Below are 19,819 nucleotides of genomic sequence, written 5' to 3'. Positions count from 1 at the left end.
TGAAATACCATGATTTTATTTGGCATTATACCATAAAAATCCATACACCTATGCTGTTTCTATTTACATACATAAATAAAGTCAGTGGCACGTCAGTTTTAAAAAGCACATGGCAGTGTGAATATCCACAGTGGAAAAGTCCACTAACACCACCACATCTCAAAGCTTTTTCCCTCCTGGAATTAGCTCATTAATTTTTCTCAGATCGCCAAATGACGCCGTTGCAGAACCTCTCTGTGCTGGTCTTGCCTGAAAAGAAGACAGAAGGAATCATGTTATGTATGAAGAGCATGGAATTTAATAAAATTAAATAAAAGCTGGTAAAGGAATTCCACTGAAAAAGCTTAACACAATATATGTAAATATATGCTTATTTAGACACTCTAGTTGTAATCAAAGGGATGCACGTTACCTGGGTTTCATGGAATTTCCAACCTATCATGTAATATATTTGAAATGTTGCAGGTACGGTCCCATCATCATTTCCATACATTTCTATGGAAGAAACATGTATTATACATAATACCAGAGAAATACTGCAGAATAGGACACAGACTTAATTGCCTAAGCAGGCAGTCATAATTTTATTTGCATAATATATAAATACATTCATTTTTATATTTAGATACTGAGGAGCTACTTAAGTCATTGGGTTGCGCAACTCAGGCATGAAATGAGCCACTTGACTAAGATGAGCAGTGCTAGTCAGGCATCCAGGCAGCCAACTATCCACCCACTTTCTGTACCAGAAGCTTTTCTGGCCAGCTTCTGCCCTTTAAATTCTTTAAGGACTAGGGAAAAGAACAATCAGCCAACTGTCATGCTAGTGTGCGGCTTTTCTTTTGCTATGGTGATTGCATGAACCTCCACTTCTGCTGGTCCTTTTGGCAGGAGAGAGCAAAGAATGACAACTTTCATATCATGGTTCTTTGCCCAGCTAAATGAAGCAGCTGTGAGTTCCCACTCTTTCTTGGCATTAAGGGAAGCAAAATATGTTCCAGCATTGGAAAGCTGTGTGCATTATGGTGGGGAGGAGGAGGAGGAAGTGAGAAAACAGAAAAGGATGGGCAACCAGCCTTGAAAACACTTGTTTGCAGGGAAGGTAACGATATGGCACAAACCTATTCAGAGACAGCTATGGCTCAACTTTTCACCATATAGTAAAATTTAATCTATTTAAGCCAATACAGGTCTATCAAAGGTACCCATCTCATCAAGTTAAGACATTCCAGTTCAAACACCAAACTCACCTCTGTACACAGCTGCCGCCGCCAACATGGTTGCCCTGTGTAGCATAGGTTTTCTGCTCCAAGAGCAATTGCTTTCTCCCATACCTAAAAATAGTTTTCAGGCTTTAAAAGAAGATACAGCACACACGATGAGTTTCACGCCCTGCATTTCAGATCAATAATATGACAGTATGGGACGAGATATGCAATTCAAAAATCCTATCTGCCAACTGATCATATACATATTTACTTAGAGGTGTTCAGCATTCAAAGAAGCTTCCACTCAGAGAAGTGTGCATAGGACTGCAGTCATGGTAAACAAACCCTATAGACACCTTACAAAGCAGTATATATTATGATGGTCATGCAGACTATTACAGATAGGTGGTTTAACCACTTTAGGTGGAAACATCTTCTAAACAGCATGAGGAAAACTTTCCAGAAGTATTGTTTTCTAAAACACAATATTATGGTTACTCAGATGCAAGCACCATGGAGTTCAATAGGATTTACTTCCAGGTAAGTGTGTGTAGGACTGTAGCTCAATTTTTTGGTAAAATTTAGCCAAGGATGATTTAAAACAAGTATTTTGCCCTTTGACAGCAATATCTACCTGCCCCAGCTGTCCAAGTGATTATTATTATTATTATTTTGCATTAAGGCAAGAACAGAAATGGCTATTCAGCTTGATCTAAAATTAGACTGGAGGTTCACAACTGATCAGAGGTGGCATGCTACTCAAGATGCACGCTACTAGTAACATACATTAAATTAGTGCTCCCCCTTACCTTCAAAGGCTAGCAGACAATGTTTTCTTGTTCAAACATCAGCCTCAATGGTACAAAAAAACACAACAACAACCCAACCTACTTTGTTTAACCAATCTGTAGGACTGGGATAGGGATCCTGGGCTCCCATCATCAGCTATCATCAGCGCCAGCCAGCATGGCCAGTGGTCAGTGATGATGGAAGCTGTAGCTCAACAACATCTGGAGACCACACAGGATCCCCATGCCACCTGTAGAATATACGTACAGGGTACATAGATGTCATGGATTAGCCACCTGGAATGCCCCTCTACAAAGCCTAGGGCATTTAACCATGATATACCGAACAGTATGCTATACTGCTAATTTGCTAATGAAAAAAGTAGACTTGCCTTGCAGATCATCCATAATCTCAAACATCCCTGGATAATTAACTTGGATTTCATCAGTATCCTAAAAATAGGAAGGTTTAGGTATTTAAACATATTCAAAATAATGCACTTCAAAAAGGCCCAATAGTGGGACACAAGCAAGACTAAACACAGCTCTTTTGTATAAATTAAACTTGATTCTATACACAATAGAAGAGGCGGAGTTTGGTAAGATAAAGCACGTTATACCAAGCCAGCAACAGGAAAGCTTTGTGCCACTTACAGCAAATAGAGAAATGAGAAAACGGAGTAGGTGATAATTAGAAACCTAATTAGTAAGAGGACCAATAGGCAGAGTCTCTGAAGGAAAAAGGAAGGGAACAGGGCCAGCCAATACAATTGGCAGCAGCTTCTTAAGAAAGATTGGCCAAGAAGAATTGAGGTATGAATATGGAGAAACAAAAGCACACAACTTTATTCAGATATTTTCAATAAGCAACTGTTTTCAGGGTTTCTTGTAACTGATAATTACCACAGTCAATGTGTTGAAGCCAGCTCCTCCCAGCAGATGTCCTAGGTCACTGACAGCAGTAAATGGAGATACGTGTGGGGAAAATCCACCTTCCCTTTCCAGTTCGGCCAGCTGTAAAGAGCAACGAAGCTCATAGAGCGTGTCTCCCCCAAACATGGCACCAATAAATACTCCATCTGGTTTAAGGATTCGATGTATCTGAAACAAGTCACTGTAATTAAGTAATGCATGAACAAAAGTTGTTTTGTGGTGATATGTATAGTTCAAACTCTGCTCCCAAAACAAGCCAAACAAACTATGGTTGTTGGGGAGAAACAAACCACAATCCCTGATTTGGACAACACAGCCAGGTTTTCACTGTGGCTTCCTTGTTTGTTTCCCCCACTTGCGCCAGGTGAGGAAGGAAGCATGAGCAATCAGGTAACATGCACTAGAACACTTCCCATTGCAGAAAACCACAATATACCACCCCCCCCCCAGCCATACCATTCCCTCCCCTGTGTTCCTCCTCCCAAGTCAGCATTCTTTGCTTACTAGGAGTGCTCAGTCCTCATTGGTCTATTTTCAGGGTGCCTGATCACCCTCACCCGAGTATTTTTATACTTCTGCAACCCCCCGAACAACTCTGTGCATGCTAATACCTCCTACTTTTACAAGGGTGCCGCTGTTTTGGTACATAAGTAATGGCACAAGGATAAATGATTTAGAATATAGGTTGACTGGAGAGCATAAAAAAGCATCTGATTAAGATATATATTCACAACACTGACATTTCCAGTACCTGAATGTTTAACAGTGGTTTTTTTTGGAGGGGTAACAATTAAAAAGACACCCCATCACTCCCCCAAAATATATCAAGGCAAATAGACAACTCTCCATGTCCCAGCCTACCCAGTCATTGTTTTTTTTAAAAAGTGTGTGTGTGTGTGTGTGTGTGTATATATATATATATATATGTGTGTGTGTGTGTGAAAGAGAGAGAGAGAGAGAGAGAGAGTGTGTGTGTGTGTGTGTGTGTGTGTGTGTGTGTGTATATATGTGATAGTTCCCAGTTTCCAACTGGAAAATGTAAAGACATGGCCAGCACAATATTGGAAAAACTCAGTATGATTAAATATTACTCTCACCAGTACTTAACTCAGCTAAATTCCTATCTATCAATTTTATAGGAGCAGTAATACTTGTACTTACCTCGTGCAATGTTTTGGGAAGATCATTTACCCAATGCAAGCTAAAAAAACAATTAAATGAAAAATGGATTAATAAAAGGTATAGCGCTCTCTCAGCAATGCAAGTTTCAGGCAGCACAGGTTGTGGGTTACTGGCACAAAGGTAACTGTATTGGATAAAAAATAGGAAAGAGTAAGAAAGAGCTAAGACAAGAGCTATGAGCAACACTTGCTGTGCAATCCTATGCATAGTTACTCAGAAATAGGTCCCAGTGAGTTCAGTGCGGCATGCTTCTTGGTGAGCATGCATAGACTGCAGCCTTGGAATCTTATTTTTCTGCACAACTTGTTTAGAGTGTGGTGCTGATAATGAAAAGGTTGCAGGTTTGATCCCTGTATGGGACAACTATATAGTCCAGCATTGCAGGGGGTTGGACTAGATGACCCTCAGGGTCCATTCCAACTCTACAGGTCTAGGATACAAACTGGCTGAGGTTTTCAAATACACTGGGAATCTTGCCACGTTAAAGCAGGCTGCTGTTGTATTTGCTGCTAAAGAATCCAGATGCATCCAAATGCAGCCATGCATATGTGCAGCACAGAACTATGGCTTAGTACAGCCTTCCTCAACCTGGTGCCATATAGACCTTTTGGATTACAACACCACTCATCCCTGACTGTTGGTCATGCTGTTGGGAGTTGAAGTCCAACATCTGGAGGGAACCAAATTAAGCCATGGATTCTTTTGTTCCATGGCCCCCCCCCCTCATTTCGTGTGTTTGGATGATCAGCAGTATTAAACTCAGCTTATCATTCCGCTTGATCTATGACAGTATAAACAAGCCAGCTTCATAAGCCATGGTTTGATGTTGGCTTGTTTTGAAACTAGTTGTAGTTAGTGGTAACAACCACTCCCAGTTTGGATGAAATAATTTCTGAAACCAGCCAGAAAGCCTTAATGGTAAAGGCACCTCTTATTGGTTTTGGAGACCAACTTTGTACTACCATACATATCTACTTAGAAGTAGTCCCCCATTGAGTTCAATAGGACTTATTTCCAGGTGAGTGTGTAATGGCTTGGTATCCAACAGAAGTGTTAGCTTCCACATGTTTTTAAGATACAGAGGCCAGGATCCAAAGGAACATATGCAGTGTTCTATTTGCGCTTTAGAGCTTTTCAGCCCCCTTTCCCTTCACATAACAATAATTTGTAGATCTTGGTAGCTCAGAAGCCCCACCTCCAAAGCAGCAACTGTTATAATAATAATAAATTTTATTTATACCTCGCCCTCCCCAGCCAAGGCTGGGCTCAGTGCTAGGGGCTGAATTCTGAAGAAAGATAGCTCTTCCTCAACCTAACCCCATGCATGGAAATGCTTCAATTCACACCCACAAGCCTTTTCAGAGCCAAGCCACAATCGCTAGAAACTATTTTGTTTACCTTTAGTTCACTTATTAATTACCTTAGTCCACTGACAACAAGATCAAATGTATTCTCCTTGAAAGGAAGGAATTCTTCATCAGCTATAACACTCACTCTGGGTATCTCGGATTCTATTGCGTTTTTCTAAATTAGATTAGAATAGAAATGGCTTAGGACTGCAGTTAAGGTGCTTTACTTTTCAATATAATGGATTAAACAGCTAGCAAGTACAAGACAGCTACCTACCAAAGCGTTTTCTGCAATATCGGCTTGAAAAAGCTGTTCAATGACATCCTGAAACAAAAATAACCGTAAATTGTCTCCAGCCGTTTACCCGATTTTATCTAGGGGTGAGTGGGAGGGGAGAGTTACTTTGGGTGAAGACAGACGAAAAGTAGATATCTAAAAGCTTTATTTCATAGGGAGACAATATTGTGTAACGTACGCCACAAAAGTGCAATCCTATCCACATGGGTGTAAATCCTATCAGATGCCAGTGTGATTTACATCCAAGTTATCAATCACAGGGTTAAGCTATTAAAATGGCACTGTGTGTGACAGCACTCAGAATTTTGCTGACAACAGACTCAAAACAGATTTGACATTGGCAAGTCTGGATCCTACCCACTGTGGCTAGACCTATTTTTATTATGCAAAAGAGAAAAGCCCAAGGTAGATCTACTGTTTAGTTCTCTCTGTAATTCAAATCCAAGCCAAAGATCCAGAGGAAATCATACCTTATTTAAATGCTGAGCTATGTAGCTTCGTCCACAGCCAAGATCCAATGCAAGGGGGAAAGTCCTTTAGGAAAAATAAATGCAAATTATTTGCAAAGATGTAGCTCAGTAAGACTCTTAATATATAAAGCTTTGGTGCAATTCTTACTCTCTAAGTTAGACACAGGCTGCAATGTTTTGTACACTTACTTGAGAGTAAGTCCCACTGAACTAAGTGGCACTTAGAATATTTGGCTTGATGTATAGGCCTGATCTGATCAAGTCTCTTCCTCTTAAGTCTCATTCCTCTGAAGGGCTGTGCCCTTTCATTTTACCTGAAGTACAATTCTTTGCGTGTTTACTCATAAGTTAGTCCCTTTGTGTTCAATGCTGTTAACGTAACAACTTCAGCCAGGAGAGCAGATGCCTTAATAGTAATTGCAAAGGCTCTCATTATTACACCCATGAGTTCATGTCTTCAAAGATGTCACCTCAAAATTTTATAAGTTAAAACATGCAAAACGTATGCAACTTCGACTTTGGTTGATGGGAAGGTTACTCTGACAAGTTTCATTATGCTGTCAAATCTGTGGAAATAATACTGCAACCCTATGTACCTCACTTCAAAGTCTCACTAAAAACCACTATTTCTAAACGTGATTACATTTAGGCACATGTTCAATTTTTGCTATTATGTCTGCTGCTATTTCTCATTAATCATATTTTACAAGGTGTTACTTAGTTACACATGTTGCTGTTACAGCAGCACACAACACTGTACTCCGAAAGTAATTTTATTTTATTTCATATACAAATGTATAAGCGCATGGACATTTGGTTCATTCAGCTTATGCACAAATCTAGATTCAGTGTCATTTATGGCTGCCAATTTTGGTCTCTTGTTTTTAACTATATCTTTAAACAGGCATGTGAATAACTATCAGTCTTCCTTCTGTTACCTCAAAATATCTCAATTTACGTTTTCTTCTTTATCACTGACCCACAGCCAGGTAATATATGCTCTCAAATCTTGGTTACTAGATTGCTCTCTTTTAAGAGATGAATGTTATTAAATTATACCAGTGTAAACGTCTTAAACTTCTCTTACGTGACATGCTGTATTTTCTATGCAATACATTCCTGTTTGTTATCTTTATAATTCATTTTGGGGAAAAATAATTTTTAAAAGTTTTTTAAGCAGAAACAAAGAATGTAACTTTCAAGAAACAAAACAGTACAATATTTGTTTTGATCCTAATCCTACTCCCTTCCACTGAATGGAAACATTACCGTTTTACCATCTAATAAAAAAATTAAAAAATTGTCCAGTAACACCTTAGATAAAAGGACCCCTGACCATTAGGTTCAGTCGTGGCCGATTCTGGGGTTGCGGCGCTCATCTCGCTTTATTGGCCAAAGGAGCCAGCGTACAGCTTCCGGGTCATGTGGCCAGTATGATTAAGCCGCTTCTGGCGAATCAGAGCAGCACACAGAAACACCGTTTACCTTCCCGCCGGAGCGGTACCTATTTATCTGCTTGCACTTTGACGTGCTTTCAAACTGCTAGGTTGGCAGGAGCAGGGATCGAGCAACGGGAGCTCACTCCGTCGTGGGGATTCGAACCGCCGACCTTCTGATCAGCAAGTCCTAGGCTCTGTGGTTTAACCCTGCGTCAGACCAACACGGCTACTTACCTGAATTTACTGTCAATGATACCAGGAAGCTGTTATAATTCTCCGTACCCAACTTTCTTTAAACTTTACAGTATAGTTGAAAGAGCATGGATTTTGTGAAAACAGCTAGACATACAAATTGGATAGTCTAATATCTTACCTACTTATGTCAAACACACGGTCAGCTATCCTACCACCAACCTGTGAAACAGAAGAAGGAACAGTTGGTTCTCACTATATGGGTTCACCACCTCCAGAGAAGAAATTAACCACTACTACAGATTAACTAGTATCACTACCAATTTTGATCTTAGGAAAAACTTAACTTTTTCCACATTTAACTGAAAAGTGATGCTCAATCAGTGGTTTAATTCAGACAGAATGTCAAACCATTATTTGGTGATCATGAAAACTCCTGCAGGCTATTACTCTCCCTCCCTTCCTGGAACTGTTGTAAGGCATTTGTTGGTGCAGAACAGCAAATTTTCTCCCCTGCCTCCCCAAATCAAGGCACAATTTACTGTAAGGCTGGTTAAGTTATGGATTGCAACCAGCTACCCTTTACTCAGAACAGACCCATTGAAACGAGTGGAGCAGTTACTCGTGGTCATTAATTTCAAAAGCTCACCTTATGTGTAAAACTCAGTTGAATACAACCCTATTTTTGTACCAGACACAGAAAACCCTGTATTTTTTCTCCACACCTCACTTTGACCTGATAGTTTGCAACATATTTGGAAAAAGTAGTTTGCAGGGTTTGCACTAGCAATAGTCTCAATGTCAAAGGAACAGAGGGAAGAGTGCAGGATCCCGCCAAGGTGTGCCCAACGGCCAAACCATGCTTCACACTAGACAGCAAAACAACAGCAACAACAAAACAGGAACGGCCAAGTAAATTTGTGACTATATATTTTTATACTGACGTTTTCCCATTTGCTAGCGATCAGCCACATGCACTTAGACCGATATTGCTGGAAGGCTGGCAGTGCGGTTAACAGCAGATAAATAAGGCATTATTATTATTATTATTACTATTACTATTATTTTCTTGGAGGTAGGATTATTTATTTCCTTGGTTTGAAGAGTTATGCCCCGCCCCTCCTGAGGTCGAATGATCCTCAGCTCCTCTCCCCGAATGACATTGAGAACCGGCCCCAGCATTGGGTGGCGGGGGCCGAGGGGACCTCATCCAGGAACCCGGCCCGGGGCTCTCCGCCCTCCCCTTCCCCGCGGCGCTCACCTCTTCCCTCAGGTACTCGCAGCGCTGCATCTCCGGCCGCGCCGCCGCCCACTCCTTCTGCTTCCTCTTCAGCTGCCGGTCGAAGGGGCTGAGGGCGCCGGGGCCCGCGGCGGAACGGCGCCCCGAACTGCCGTCCAGGAGGCGGAGGCGGAGGCGGAGGAGGCGGCGGTGCGGCCCCCTCAGCAGCGCCCTCGCGCCCATCGCCGAGAAAGCCATGCGCATGCGCTCCTGCCTCGAACCCGCGCGCCGCACTTTCCACGGTTTGCTTCTCTTTCAAGTTTATACTCGCATTCGCTGGGAAGCTTAACCGTCGTCCCGCCCAACTGACCGCGCCTTCCAATTGGAAGTCGCCGGAGGGCGGCCTTCCCAGGAAGCGCTCGCGGCGCACGCGCAATGGCGCGCAGTCTTTCGGAAGTGACGAGGGGTTGTGCGCTCCCCCCCACCCTGCCGAGACCGGAAGTTCCTCGCGCTTGAGTATCCTGAGGAGAAGCTGCGGTGAGTATGGGGAGCACGCGGGTCGGTGTCGTGGGCGCCGTGGAGCGGTTGCGCCTCTTAGGAGGGAGGCAGCGGCACCTTCTTCGTAAATGTTCGTAGGAGGCGCTTTTCTCGGCTTTATTTCATTGCTGCTGTACTTTCCCCCTGTGCGCATACCACGCTTTTCTGCTCCGTGTTAGCTAGCCAGGGTTTAACAGCTGTTTGCTCCTCAGGAGAGGGTTTATTATTATTATTATTAGTAGTAGTATTATTAGTATTATTATTATTATTTTAGTATTATTATTATTATATTTATTATTATTATTGCTATTATTATTATTATTGCTATTATTATTATTATATTTATTATTATTACTATTATTATTATATTTATTATTATTATTATTAAATTTGTATACCGCCCTTCATACAATCGTAGAGTTGGAAAGGGGACCCCGAGGGTGATCCAGCCAAGCCCCTCGCAATGCAGGAATCTCAGCTAGATCATACATGGCAGATGCTTAAAAACCTCCAGAAAAGCAGCGTAAACCACCTTCCGAGAAAGCCTGTTTTACTGTCAAACAGAAATCTTACTGTCAGAAGGTTCTTCCTGATGTTGAGTTGAAATCTTCTTTCTTGCATCTTGAAGCCATTGGTTTCTGCACTTTTCAGCTGGGGAAATACAGTGGTACCTTGGTTTACGAACTTAATCCATTCTGGAAGTCCGTTCTTAAACCGAGGTGCGCTTTCCCCAATGAGGCCTGCCGCCGCCGGTGCCCTTCCACTGTCCAGATTCCGTTCTTAGACCTAGGTAAAGTTCTCAAACCAAGACACTATTTCCGGTTTTAAAAACCGGAATCACTCTTAACCCAGACTGTTTTTAAACTGAGGTACCACTCTACAAGTTACACAATACAGTGGTACCTCTGGATGTGAACGGGATCTGTTCTGGAGCCCCGTTCGCATCCAGAAGCGAATGCAGCATGCGCGGGTCGCGATTCGTTGCTTCTGCGCAGGCATGTGACATCATTTTGACCATATGCGCGAGCGACGAAGCCCGAAAGTAACGCACTCCGTTACTTCCAGGTCGCCGCAGCGCACAACCTGAAAATACTTATCCCGAAGCTACTTCAACCCGAGGTATGACTGTACGTGTATGTTTTGTACTCTGTTGTACCCAGTGTGCAGTCACTACAACTGCAGCTATGTAACCTTTCGGTGATGGAGATGGGAAATATCAATATATGCTTTCCCTGCATAAATGGTTCCTGTGTTTCAGTCCAAATCTACACATATTTTTCTTGGAGGTAAGTCTTACTGGAGTTTGAAGGAGTTACTTCTGTGTAGGTGTGCGTCGGGCTGCAGCCTTTATCACCTCAAAAAGTGGTGAACAACTGACAAATCTGCCTTTGAGATATTTTTAGGCAACTTGTAGGATAAAAGGTAGGAGAGTGCTGCTTTTATCTTGTAAGTAACTTACATTTCAGGAATGATTGGAGCTGTAGTTCAGCAGCATCTGGAAAGCCAAAGTCTCCCCATGCTTGACCTTCTCCTTGGTGTGATGGCAGACATGAAATCCTACTTTTCTGCCATCGCTGTGTCTGTGAAAATTTAGCCACCAAAACTATTCCTAGTGATTACAGGCCTATTGCATCTTTGTTCTTGAGACAGTGGTGAGGCCAGGGGCTTTTGCAGTACATTTTGTAGATTTTATTTATTTACAGTCAGCTGTTTTTTTCAGGGAGTACTCGGGTATGCAGTACCTGACCTCTTTTTTCTTGTTAAAAAGTGTGACATGTACTGTAACAGCTTCATTGTGATTACTGGCACCTATTTTTCTAGCAAAAAGCACTGCTTACAGTATATATCACGCAGACAACAAAAATTGTCTGAGCAGTTTTTAAGTAAAGCTCATAAGGTATAAATCAGAATATAAAACATCACATTTAAGTGAAATCAAGAGCAAAAGAAATCCAGTGGCAGAATATGGAAACACTGCAAATGATCTAAAACATACTACATTTTTTAAATAAAAAGCAAGAAAGATGGAAGCTTTTCAAAAATACAAAAAGTAATCATCTGGTGCTGGAAAGATTTCAGTGTGGGCACCAGACAAGCCTTTATGGCAAGAGCATTATGCTCCTGAGATGCCACCACTGTAAAGATCCTCCCTCTTGTAGCCACCTGTCCAGCCTTATATGCTAGGAGCTCCTAGAATAAAGTATCTGAAGAAGATCTTACGGTCTTTTCCCTCAACTCTGACCTGGATTTACATGTTGTGTTGATATGCCCATGGCACCTGCTTGTCATGTTTATTCATCTTGAGATGTTAATGGGATCCCTGGAACTGTGAAGTTGTCCACTGCTACTACCTGCCTTCTAAATCCTTGCATGCTATGGTTGATTAATATAGTCAGAGAGGAATGTCTGGTGAATGGAGCAGATTATAAAGAGTTCTCCTTTCAAGAATGGCAATATGCCAGCTGCCCTGGAAAAAACTGTTGTAAGAAACCCTCCTTAATCACTGCTATTCAGTATAATTGTATGTATCAAACATTTCTAGGCAGAGTTCATGTATGTGCTGTTTTCTCACATCCAGTAATTCCTGGATGATGCTGATTATCTACATTCTTCCCAGTTTGGTTTCTCACCTGGTTTTGGGATTGATTTTCCTCATTGATAACCTGTGTTGGGAACTGGGGTGGGGTGCATTTCTGTTGGTTCTGCTGAACCTCACAGTGCCTTGCCTATACTTCTTGGCATTCTGAGAAAGCATATTTTGCACTGGTTCCAGTTGAACCTGGAGGGCAAATATCAGGAGGTAGTATCCAAGAATGATTGGCTTGTTTCCTGTGTTGTTTCACCTCTACATAAAACCTCTGGGTAAGATTTTCTGGAGATTTGGAGTAGGGTATCAACAGTATGCTGATAATATTGCACTCAGCTGTCTTTTGGATCAGATTCCGGGAAGCCAATGGAAGTCCTGAACTGGTGCCTGAAAACAGTGATGAACAGGTTGTGTGCAAACAGACTGTCACTAGAGCCAGACAAGACAGAAGTACTTTGAGCCACTAGAAAAAGCTGATGAGGTTAGATGTACATACTGCCTGTTTTGGATGGGATTCCACCGGCTATAGCTGGTGTTCCAGTTGCACCTTTTTCTGGGGAAGATAGGGCAGGCCACTAGATTCACAAAAGCCGTGATCCTATCCAGATCAGACTACATTTAATGGAACTTGAAAAGTGAAGGAGAAGGTTGAATAGGTCTCACTGTTTGTCCAGATTGTGCCATATGCTTCTTTGGGTGTATAACTTTCTTCCTTTGCTTAGGGGTCGCCAACACCATGCCATGCAGATGCTGTTGGACTCCCATGAACTGCAACCAGCATGACCACTAGTTGGGAGTGATGGGAGTTGGAGTTCAACAACGTCTGGAAGGCACTATGTTTGCTACTCCTACTTTACTAATCTGTAAGTCTTGTGAAACTACTGTAATGCTTGGTGCTGTCTTGCTCCTTAATAAAAACTGTCAGTAATTTCAGAGTGATGCATTGTGATAGAACTGCTTTATGGATGTAACCTGTCTTTCTTTCTTTCTTTCTTTTTTTAGTAGTTCAAGTTTGGCTTTTTTAAAAGTGTGAAAATGGAGTCTAAAAAGGAGCTCATTAGTGACCAGCGGTTTTCCCGCATTACAAAAGACCCAAGATTTTGGGAAATGCCAGAAAAAGATCGCAAAATCAAAATTGATAAAAGATTTCAGGCCATGTTTCATGATAAAAAATTCAAGTTGAAGTACACTGTGGATAAGCGAGGGCGGCCTGTTCAACACAGCTCTACAGAGGACCTGAGGCGCTTTTATGACCTTTCCGATTCAGATTCGGATCTTTCAGAGTCTGACCAAAAATTAACTAAGAAGAAATCGCAGGGAGAGAAGGCCAAGACTAAAGAAAAGAGAGTATCTGAGAAGTCTCCTGTTGATAGTAACTCTGGGAAAGAAAGCAAAGGAACAGATAAAAGTTCCTCATTGTCAAAACTGGGTATTTTAAAAAATGAAGGCCAGAAAAGCAAATCGTTAAAGTCCAAAAAGACTGTAAAAGGCACACAAGTGATTGAATTGCAACAAGTAAAGGAACTTACATCAAAGAAGCAGAACAAGCAAGGCAGAAAGTATCCTGAGAACCTGAAGACTGTAAAAGAAAAAGCAGTGAAAAATAGCAGCATTGACAGTTACGTAAACCATAAGAGAAATGAATTAGGTTGGTTGAATGTAATTAATTGAAATTTGTCACCTGTCTCTCAATCTTACTCAGCTTTTCTTGGATGTAATATTTTATTAGCCAGTTTGGATAATCCTACCTCAGGATACTGAGATATGCATGAGTCTTTTGCTTATGCACATAAGCCCCTTTGATTCACCCTTTGCGGAGTGCAGCAGTCAAACCAGGAAGTAGCTAATGAACCATAGTTTTCCATTTCATTTGAACTGGGAAGTTATGGTCATCAGCTTTGAAATAAGCCATTGTCCTAAACCATGGTTTGAAATGGACTTTAAGACCCTGGCTTGTGTTGAAACTGGTACCTGCAGTTTCCCAATTTACATAAAATGCCTTGCCACGAAGGGAGGAGCAAAAAAAGGCTCATGTGTATCCTGGTTTAATATACTGAGATTTGCTCATCCAAACCCCTATGTGTGTTTCAATGGAACTTCCAAGTAAGTGCATAGAAGCATAGCCTAAATGAATAATAATTCTCTATGCCTCTATTTTCTCTGTTTTATTGGAGACTGCTTAAATTTGCCAAAACCAACACAATAATTGCTTTTGTGGTGCCGCAGAAGATCAGTAAGTTTTCCAAACATGATTTGGAAAGAAGTGCACTTAGTGGTAAACTCTGTGGAGGTAATATATGTTAAACTTGAGGAAAACTGTCCTAGATCTGTACTTTTAAATAGGCTGGGGTGGGGAATCTGTCATCTTCTCGATGTTGCTAGACTACACTTTGCAGCATTTCTGATGATTGGCCATGCTGGCTGGGACTAATAGGAATTATAGGGCCTCAGATTCTCAACTCCTGAAATAGATGGCGGAATCTAGTTCAGGATTAGGGCTGTACAGTGCACCAAGTGTCAGTGGAACTGGTTGCAGTGCAGTCTCTTACAAAGAGTTAGCAGAATCTCTCTGCCACCAGAGTACCACTGCATCATGGTTGGCCTATCCCTATAAACAGGATCCTATGCCATCATGCTTATACCTCATTTTATGTCATCCAGCAGCCAGCATGTCCCCCAGACTTTTTGCGTCCAGTACAAGGAGAAGAGGCTGGCTTTGGCAGCCCTAAAGTGAGTTGCAGAGAGCCCTTCATTATGAGTGGCTGCTGTCCCAGTGGGGAGGTACTATGCCAGGGGTTTCATATTAGTGGCTGCCACCTTTTCTGTCTCTCCTGCTGCCACTGCCATTTCTCTCTTTTTGCTACCCAGTTTTCCCCCTCATCACCCACACGAATTTAGGTCAAGGGCTGAGGACTGCATGTCGTGGTTTCTCACCTGTGACTTAGAGCAGTGGCCCTTAACCCTTATTGGGTGACAGACCCCTTTGAAAATCTGATGAAAGCTATGAACCCCCTCCAGGGAAAAATGCACACAAGCACACAAGCTTTCTGCTTAGAATTTATTGTGTTGGGTTTGTGTGTGCGCACACACACACATTTGTGTGTGCACTCGCCTAGTTTCCCAGCCTAAGCCCATCCATGGACCCCCAGGAATCTCCCTTTTAAATACAAACTGTGAAAACACAGTGTTATGAAAACTATTTTCACCAAAGTGAATAGTTTGTTTTCCTCTCTAAATGTGGTATCAAAAACATATACATTTAAAGAAACAGTTTCTTACTGAATTTGTCCACTTTCACGTGTGATAGAAAATTATTTTTGCCACTTGACAGGTAGTCTTAGACATTTGGTTTCCCAGATAGTTAGCTGCATGCTATTGTAAGCTACAATTTGGTCAATGAACATCTCAATCACCACTGAAAATCTTAGCAATATTCCATTCTCCTTCATACTCTGCATGTCTGAGGTGCCATCTTTTTTAGAGGGATAATTGGACGTAATTCAGATTTGGAAAATACTATCTTGTACTTATGTATGTTTAAATGTATTGCTTTTCCTTCATTTAGGAAAGGAAGATAATTCTTTCAGCAAGCATATTAATGAACATTGCTTGCAAAAGGAAACTTGTGAAAATGTGGAGCACTTTGATCTTGATGAATTGGAAGGTAGTGAAGAGACTGAAGAGGAAAGTGAGTCAGAGGATGGCGGGGATCTGGAAGAGGAAAGCTCCTTGGGAGAGGAGGGAGAAATGAGAGAAGAAAGTGGTTCAGAAGATGAAGAAGAAACAGGAAATGAAAGTGAGATTGATGAAAGCGACAGTGGGCCAGATTTGGCAAGGGGGAAAGGCAATATAGAAACCAGCTCTGATGATGATGATGAAGAGGAGGATTTGGCTGAGATATATCCAAAGGAGCCTGAAGTTGAACATGGATGGGGAGAATTGGCTAAAGATGCCCCTCGTGCAGATGCGGTAAGGCTCAAGGAATCTTGAAAGACCTAACTACATAATTATCTTTTAAGTAGCTCCTTCTGTAGAGAGAGTGTTTTTCGTTTCTTGCCTTCCTTCAAGGCCGGTCCTCATGAAAAGCAAGTGGTTTATAGGATTGCAAGCCTCCCACACTCCCAGCAAATTTACAGCTCACTTTTTCATTAGGGGTGGAGGGAAGGCCTAACATACATGGAACGAGAGTTTTTCTAGTATTTCTATATAACACATTTAAAATTTCAGTACTTCTAGCAGCAGTTTTTGCAACTTCACTGTCAACCAGGCTAAAACTGAAGCAGGAGCCACTCAAAATAGTTGCAGAACCTCTGTTGAAATTCTAGTTCTGTATCTTCTTCCCTTAGTTTTGTCTTTGTGGATTTAGCAGTTTATTCTTGCTGTCCTGGATTCTTATCCTTCCTTGGATTAAGCAAGAATGGTTAACTGTCTGTCTGGCCTGATGTGTATGTATATGAAGAGGAAACAGCCAGCCAAAGGTATATGATCTTTACTGGAGGAGGAAAGTCAATATGTTATTTGTTGATAATGTTTTCTGGTTCTTCTCCAAGGCAGAAAGCTCTGTAGCCGTGCTCATATTCTACTGTGAGTCCTCTTTGTGCACAAATCTAATTTCATAACTGCATTTTTGTTTACTTGGGGTGATATATGCAGTCCATTGTGTTACCTTAAAGGTCTAGGCAGCTGTTGTGAAATTATTTTCTTACACACAGATCACACGTAGATTGGCAGTTTGCAACATGGACTGGGATCGACTGAAAGCTAAGGACCTATTGGCTTTACTTAATTCATTTACACCTAAAGGTGGTTTTATCTTTTCTGTAAAGGTAAGCACTTGTTTTCAACAGCAGTGTGCAAATAATGCATATTTGGGGAAGTGGGAAGGAATCCACTGATCTTTTTGCAAATAGTTGTGCTGGAGAAATTGTAAATTGTGGTGTTTCAGTGGAAATAGTTGCTTAGACTTGCACTGAAGATGTGGGGAGAGGTGTCAAAACTGTGGCCTTCCGTATGTTCCTAGACTACAACTCCTATTATCTCTCACTACTGCCCATGTTGGCTGAGGCTGATGGGACTTTGAATTCCAACCACACCAGGAGGTCTATAAATTTGCCACTCCTATATTAGAGTAAGATTACAATTCTGCAGCACAGTTAGGTTCACTGAATGCTCTTTTAACTGGACAGTAAATGCAATCCCCCCCCCCCCCGGAATCCATAAGGAATCCTTTAATATAGAACTCTGTGGAAAATGTATACTGGTGAGGCATAAAAGCAGAACACCAAAAGTTAAGACATTTCTGCTGTTAAAGCAGTCTACCATGAACTGCTGTCCGTGTCAGTTGAGCCTCATGCATAAAGACCTATTCATAGCGCAATGTGAGTAGTGGATTTCATTGTATAAATTATAGTCTAGGCAGAAGGGGAAAATGGGGAAATTTATTATTTAAAACCTAAGTCCAAGCTGCTCTCAAGCCGCTTAATACAATGCCATGCACCCTTTTTATTCTTTCTAGATCTATCCTTCAGAGTTTGGGAAAGAGAGAATGAAAGAGGAGGAAGTGAATGGTCCAACTGAACTATTAAGCCTTCCTGAAGATGCCACAGAGAATGACAGGTGTTTAACCCTGATATACAATAATTCTCATATATATATAAAATTTTGCTATTGAAACCCAATAAATCGGGACGGGTTAATGTTTTTGTATTATGTACTGTGTTTTTATATTTTAAACCACCCTGTGATCCTCAAATGAAGGGCAGTATATACTTTTAATAAATATACTAAATAATAAATAAACCCCTTTGAAATCCTAGGAAGAATTAAAGTTAGTAAACAATATCAAAATGATTCTAGTGTAACATAATTTTTTTCTATTGGTATCTCATTCCAAAAACTTTTTCTTCACACCAAAGCATTTGGGATGTAGTGGACCTAACATTAGTTTGGTTCACGTGTAACACTAAGCAATGGTTGGGTATAAACCGTGGTTCACTTTGCATACTGCCCAGTTGCTCCTGCTCTGCTACATCTTGCTTACATCTGGGAGAAACAAACCAAGAGGCTTAGCTTGGTGCTATGTGTGAATCGGCCCTCAAAGTTTGTTTTGCTCCTTGGTTTCCACTCATGGTTTGTATAGAGAAACAAACTCAATATCTGGTTTGCAGGTAACACTAAGCCTCATTGTTTGCTTCTTGTGGAGGCAGGCAGGGCTGACCAGTTGAGCAACTTGAACACTACAGCTGCATGTTGCATTTGTGATGGTGGATGATGAGCAGAATGACCCTGGGGTATCGAAGTGACAAGTATTGACATGATACTGCACAATGAATTTCCACCACTAGATGGAACCTTTCTCCCTCTGGGTGAATACTGCCAATTTGCTGCTATAGACATGCCATCAATTCTAAAAGTCTGAAAAGGGAAAAATTGCTAGTTTAATTGTTACCATAATGCAGCTTTACCTTTGTTTAGCATTTTCAGCATCTTTGGTGCTTCAGAGAACACAAACAGCATGACCACTTTTGTTCATTCATTGCTTTCTGTTCTCAGACCATAGAGCCCTTGGAACAAGTGCCATGTAGATATACAGTAATATAATAATAATGCTGATAAGTAATTGGGGAAAGTTAGGGGATGTAAATGCATATGTTTCTTAAAGCAGAGATATATCTGGCTTTCTCTGTAAATAGTGGCCGGTAGAATTGTATGGGGAGACCTAAACTATTGCACGTTGGTTTTTCTTTTTCATTTCTTTTAGTCCAGAAGGCTTCAGTTTTGGTTCCTCAGATGTTGCTGGACTTAACAACTTCCATCATTCCCATCCAGCCTAGCCATCAGGGATTAATGAGAGTTGTAGTTCAACAATATCCAGGGTTCCAAGGCTGAAGAAGGCTGTATTAGCGCTAAGTTCCTGACCAGCCGATGAATTTAAGATCATACTCACTTCTGCATAGGGCCACATGCATTGATTTCTTACCATAGTTTGGGTAAATATTCATTAGGAGGGATTGCCAAACTTGGGACAGGATTCAAAGTTTTTCACCAATAATTCACTGTGTTCAGGGTACCTTTGAACTTCTATGTCTCAAACAAAAGCTCCTGATGCCACAAAGCAAGATGCTTTTGCAAATCAAGGGAGTTCCAAGAGATATAGCATGAGAGCTGCTGTTCAATTGAAAAAAAATATAACAACAACCATTTATGTGTGAATGCAATCCCTTGGGTACAGCAAAAGTAACTCTATATCCTGGCACATGACTCTAGAGCAGGCTTCCTCAAACTCGGCCCTCCAGATGCTTTTGGCCTGCAACTCCCATGATCCCTAGCTAGCAGGACCAGTGGTCAGGGATGATGGGAATTGTAGTCTCAAAACATCTGGAGGGCCGAGTTTGAGGAAGCCTGCTCTCGAGTAACTTTGCCCAAACTGGTGCCCTCCAGATATTACTGGATTCTAATTCCCATCATCCCTGACCATTTCCCATGCTGGCTGGGACTGGTGGGAGTCCAACAATATCAGGAGTCACCAGGCTGAAGGCTGCTCTGGAGTATCCATAGTTGTGAAAGAACTCGGATTCTAGTACATCAGAACATATTCATGGGTCTAAGATACAAAAT

At 41.5% G+C, this 19,819-nt stretch overlaps 2 protein-coding genes across 5 annotated transcripts in view; one reads left to right on the top strand and one right to left on the bottom strand.

Moving 5' to 3' along the window:
• NDUFAF5 (NADH:ubiquinone oxidoreductase complex assembly factor 5) lies at window positions 1-9,451 on the bottom strand. 3 transcript variants are annotated; one of them, XM_081857364.1, is made up of 12 exons: window positions 9,121-9,428; window positions 8,041-8,081; window positions 6,229-6,292; window positions 5,738-5,785; window positions 5,532-5,635; window positions 4,091-4,130; window positions 2,900-3,097; window positions 2,389-2,449; window positions 1,251-1,334; window positions 413-495; window positions 160-249; window positions 1-126 (listed from the first exon to the last, which is right to left on the bottom strand). In XM_081857364.1, exons 1-11 carry the CDS (start codon window positions 9,340-9,342, stop codon window positions 160-162), a joined length of 1,035 nt encoding a protein of 344 aa, XP_081713490.1. In that variant the 5' UTR covers window positions 9,343-9,428; the 3' UTR covers window positions 1-126. The 3 variants fall into 3 exon arrangements, 2 of the variants coding, with proteins under 2 accessions (XP_081713490.1, XP_081713491.1); XR_014155166.1 differs by lacking the exon at window positions 2,389-2,449 and having other exon boundaries at window positions 9,121-9,451; XM_081857365.1 differs by lacking the exon at window positions 2,389-2,449 and having other exon boundaries at window positions 1-249; window positions 9,121-9,451.
• Window positions 9,452-9,527: 76 nt separating this feature from the next.
• ESF1 (ESF1 nucleolar pre-rRNA processing protein homolog) overlaps window positions 9,528-19,819 on the top strand; it is a 30,577-nt gene continuing 20,285 nt past the window's right edge. Inside the window, exons 1-5 of one of the 2 annotated variants that reach the window (XM_081856989.1) lie at window positions 9,528-9,615; window positions 13,205-13,850; window positions 15,768-16,171; window positions 16,915-17,028; window positions 17,718-17,818. In XM_081856989.1, the coding sequence (XP_081713115.1) occupies window positions 13,238-13,850; window positions 15,768-16,171; window positions 16,915-17,028; window positions 17,718-17,818 (1,232 nt within the window). In that variant the 5' untranslated portion in view covers window positions 9,528-9,615; window positions 13,205-13,237. The remainder of the gene's footprint in view (window positions 9,616-13,204; window positions 13,851-15,767; window positions 16,172-16,914; window positions 17,029-17,717; window positions 17,819-19,819) is intronic. The other variant, XM_081856990.1, reaches the window with a different exon arrangement.

Source organism: Podarcis erhardii, assembly GCF_964252035.2.
Source record: "Podarcis erhardii genome assembly, chromosome: 3".
In the NCBI taxonomy this organism is placed as follows: domain Eukaryota; kingdom Metazoa; phylum Chordata; class Lepidosauria; order Squamata; family Lacertidae; genus Podarcis; species Podarcis erhardii.
The sequence above is the reverse complement of the archived record's forward strand: the minus strand, read 5'-3'. Positions and strand labels throughout refer to the sequence as shown.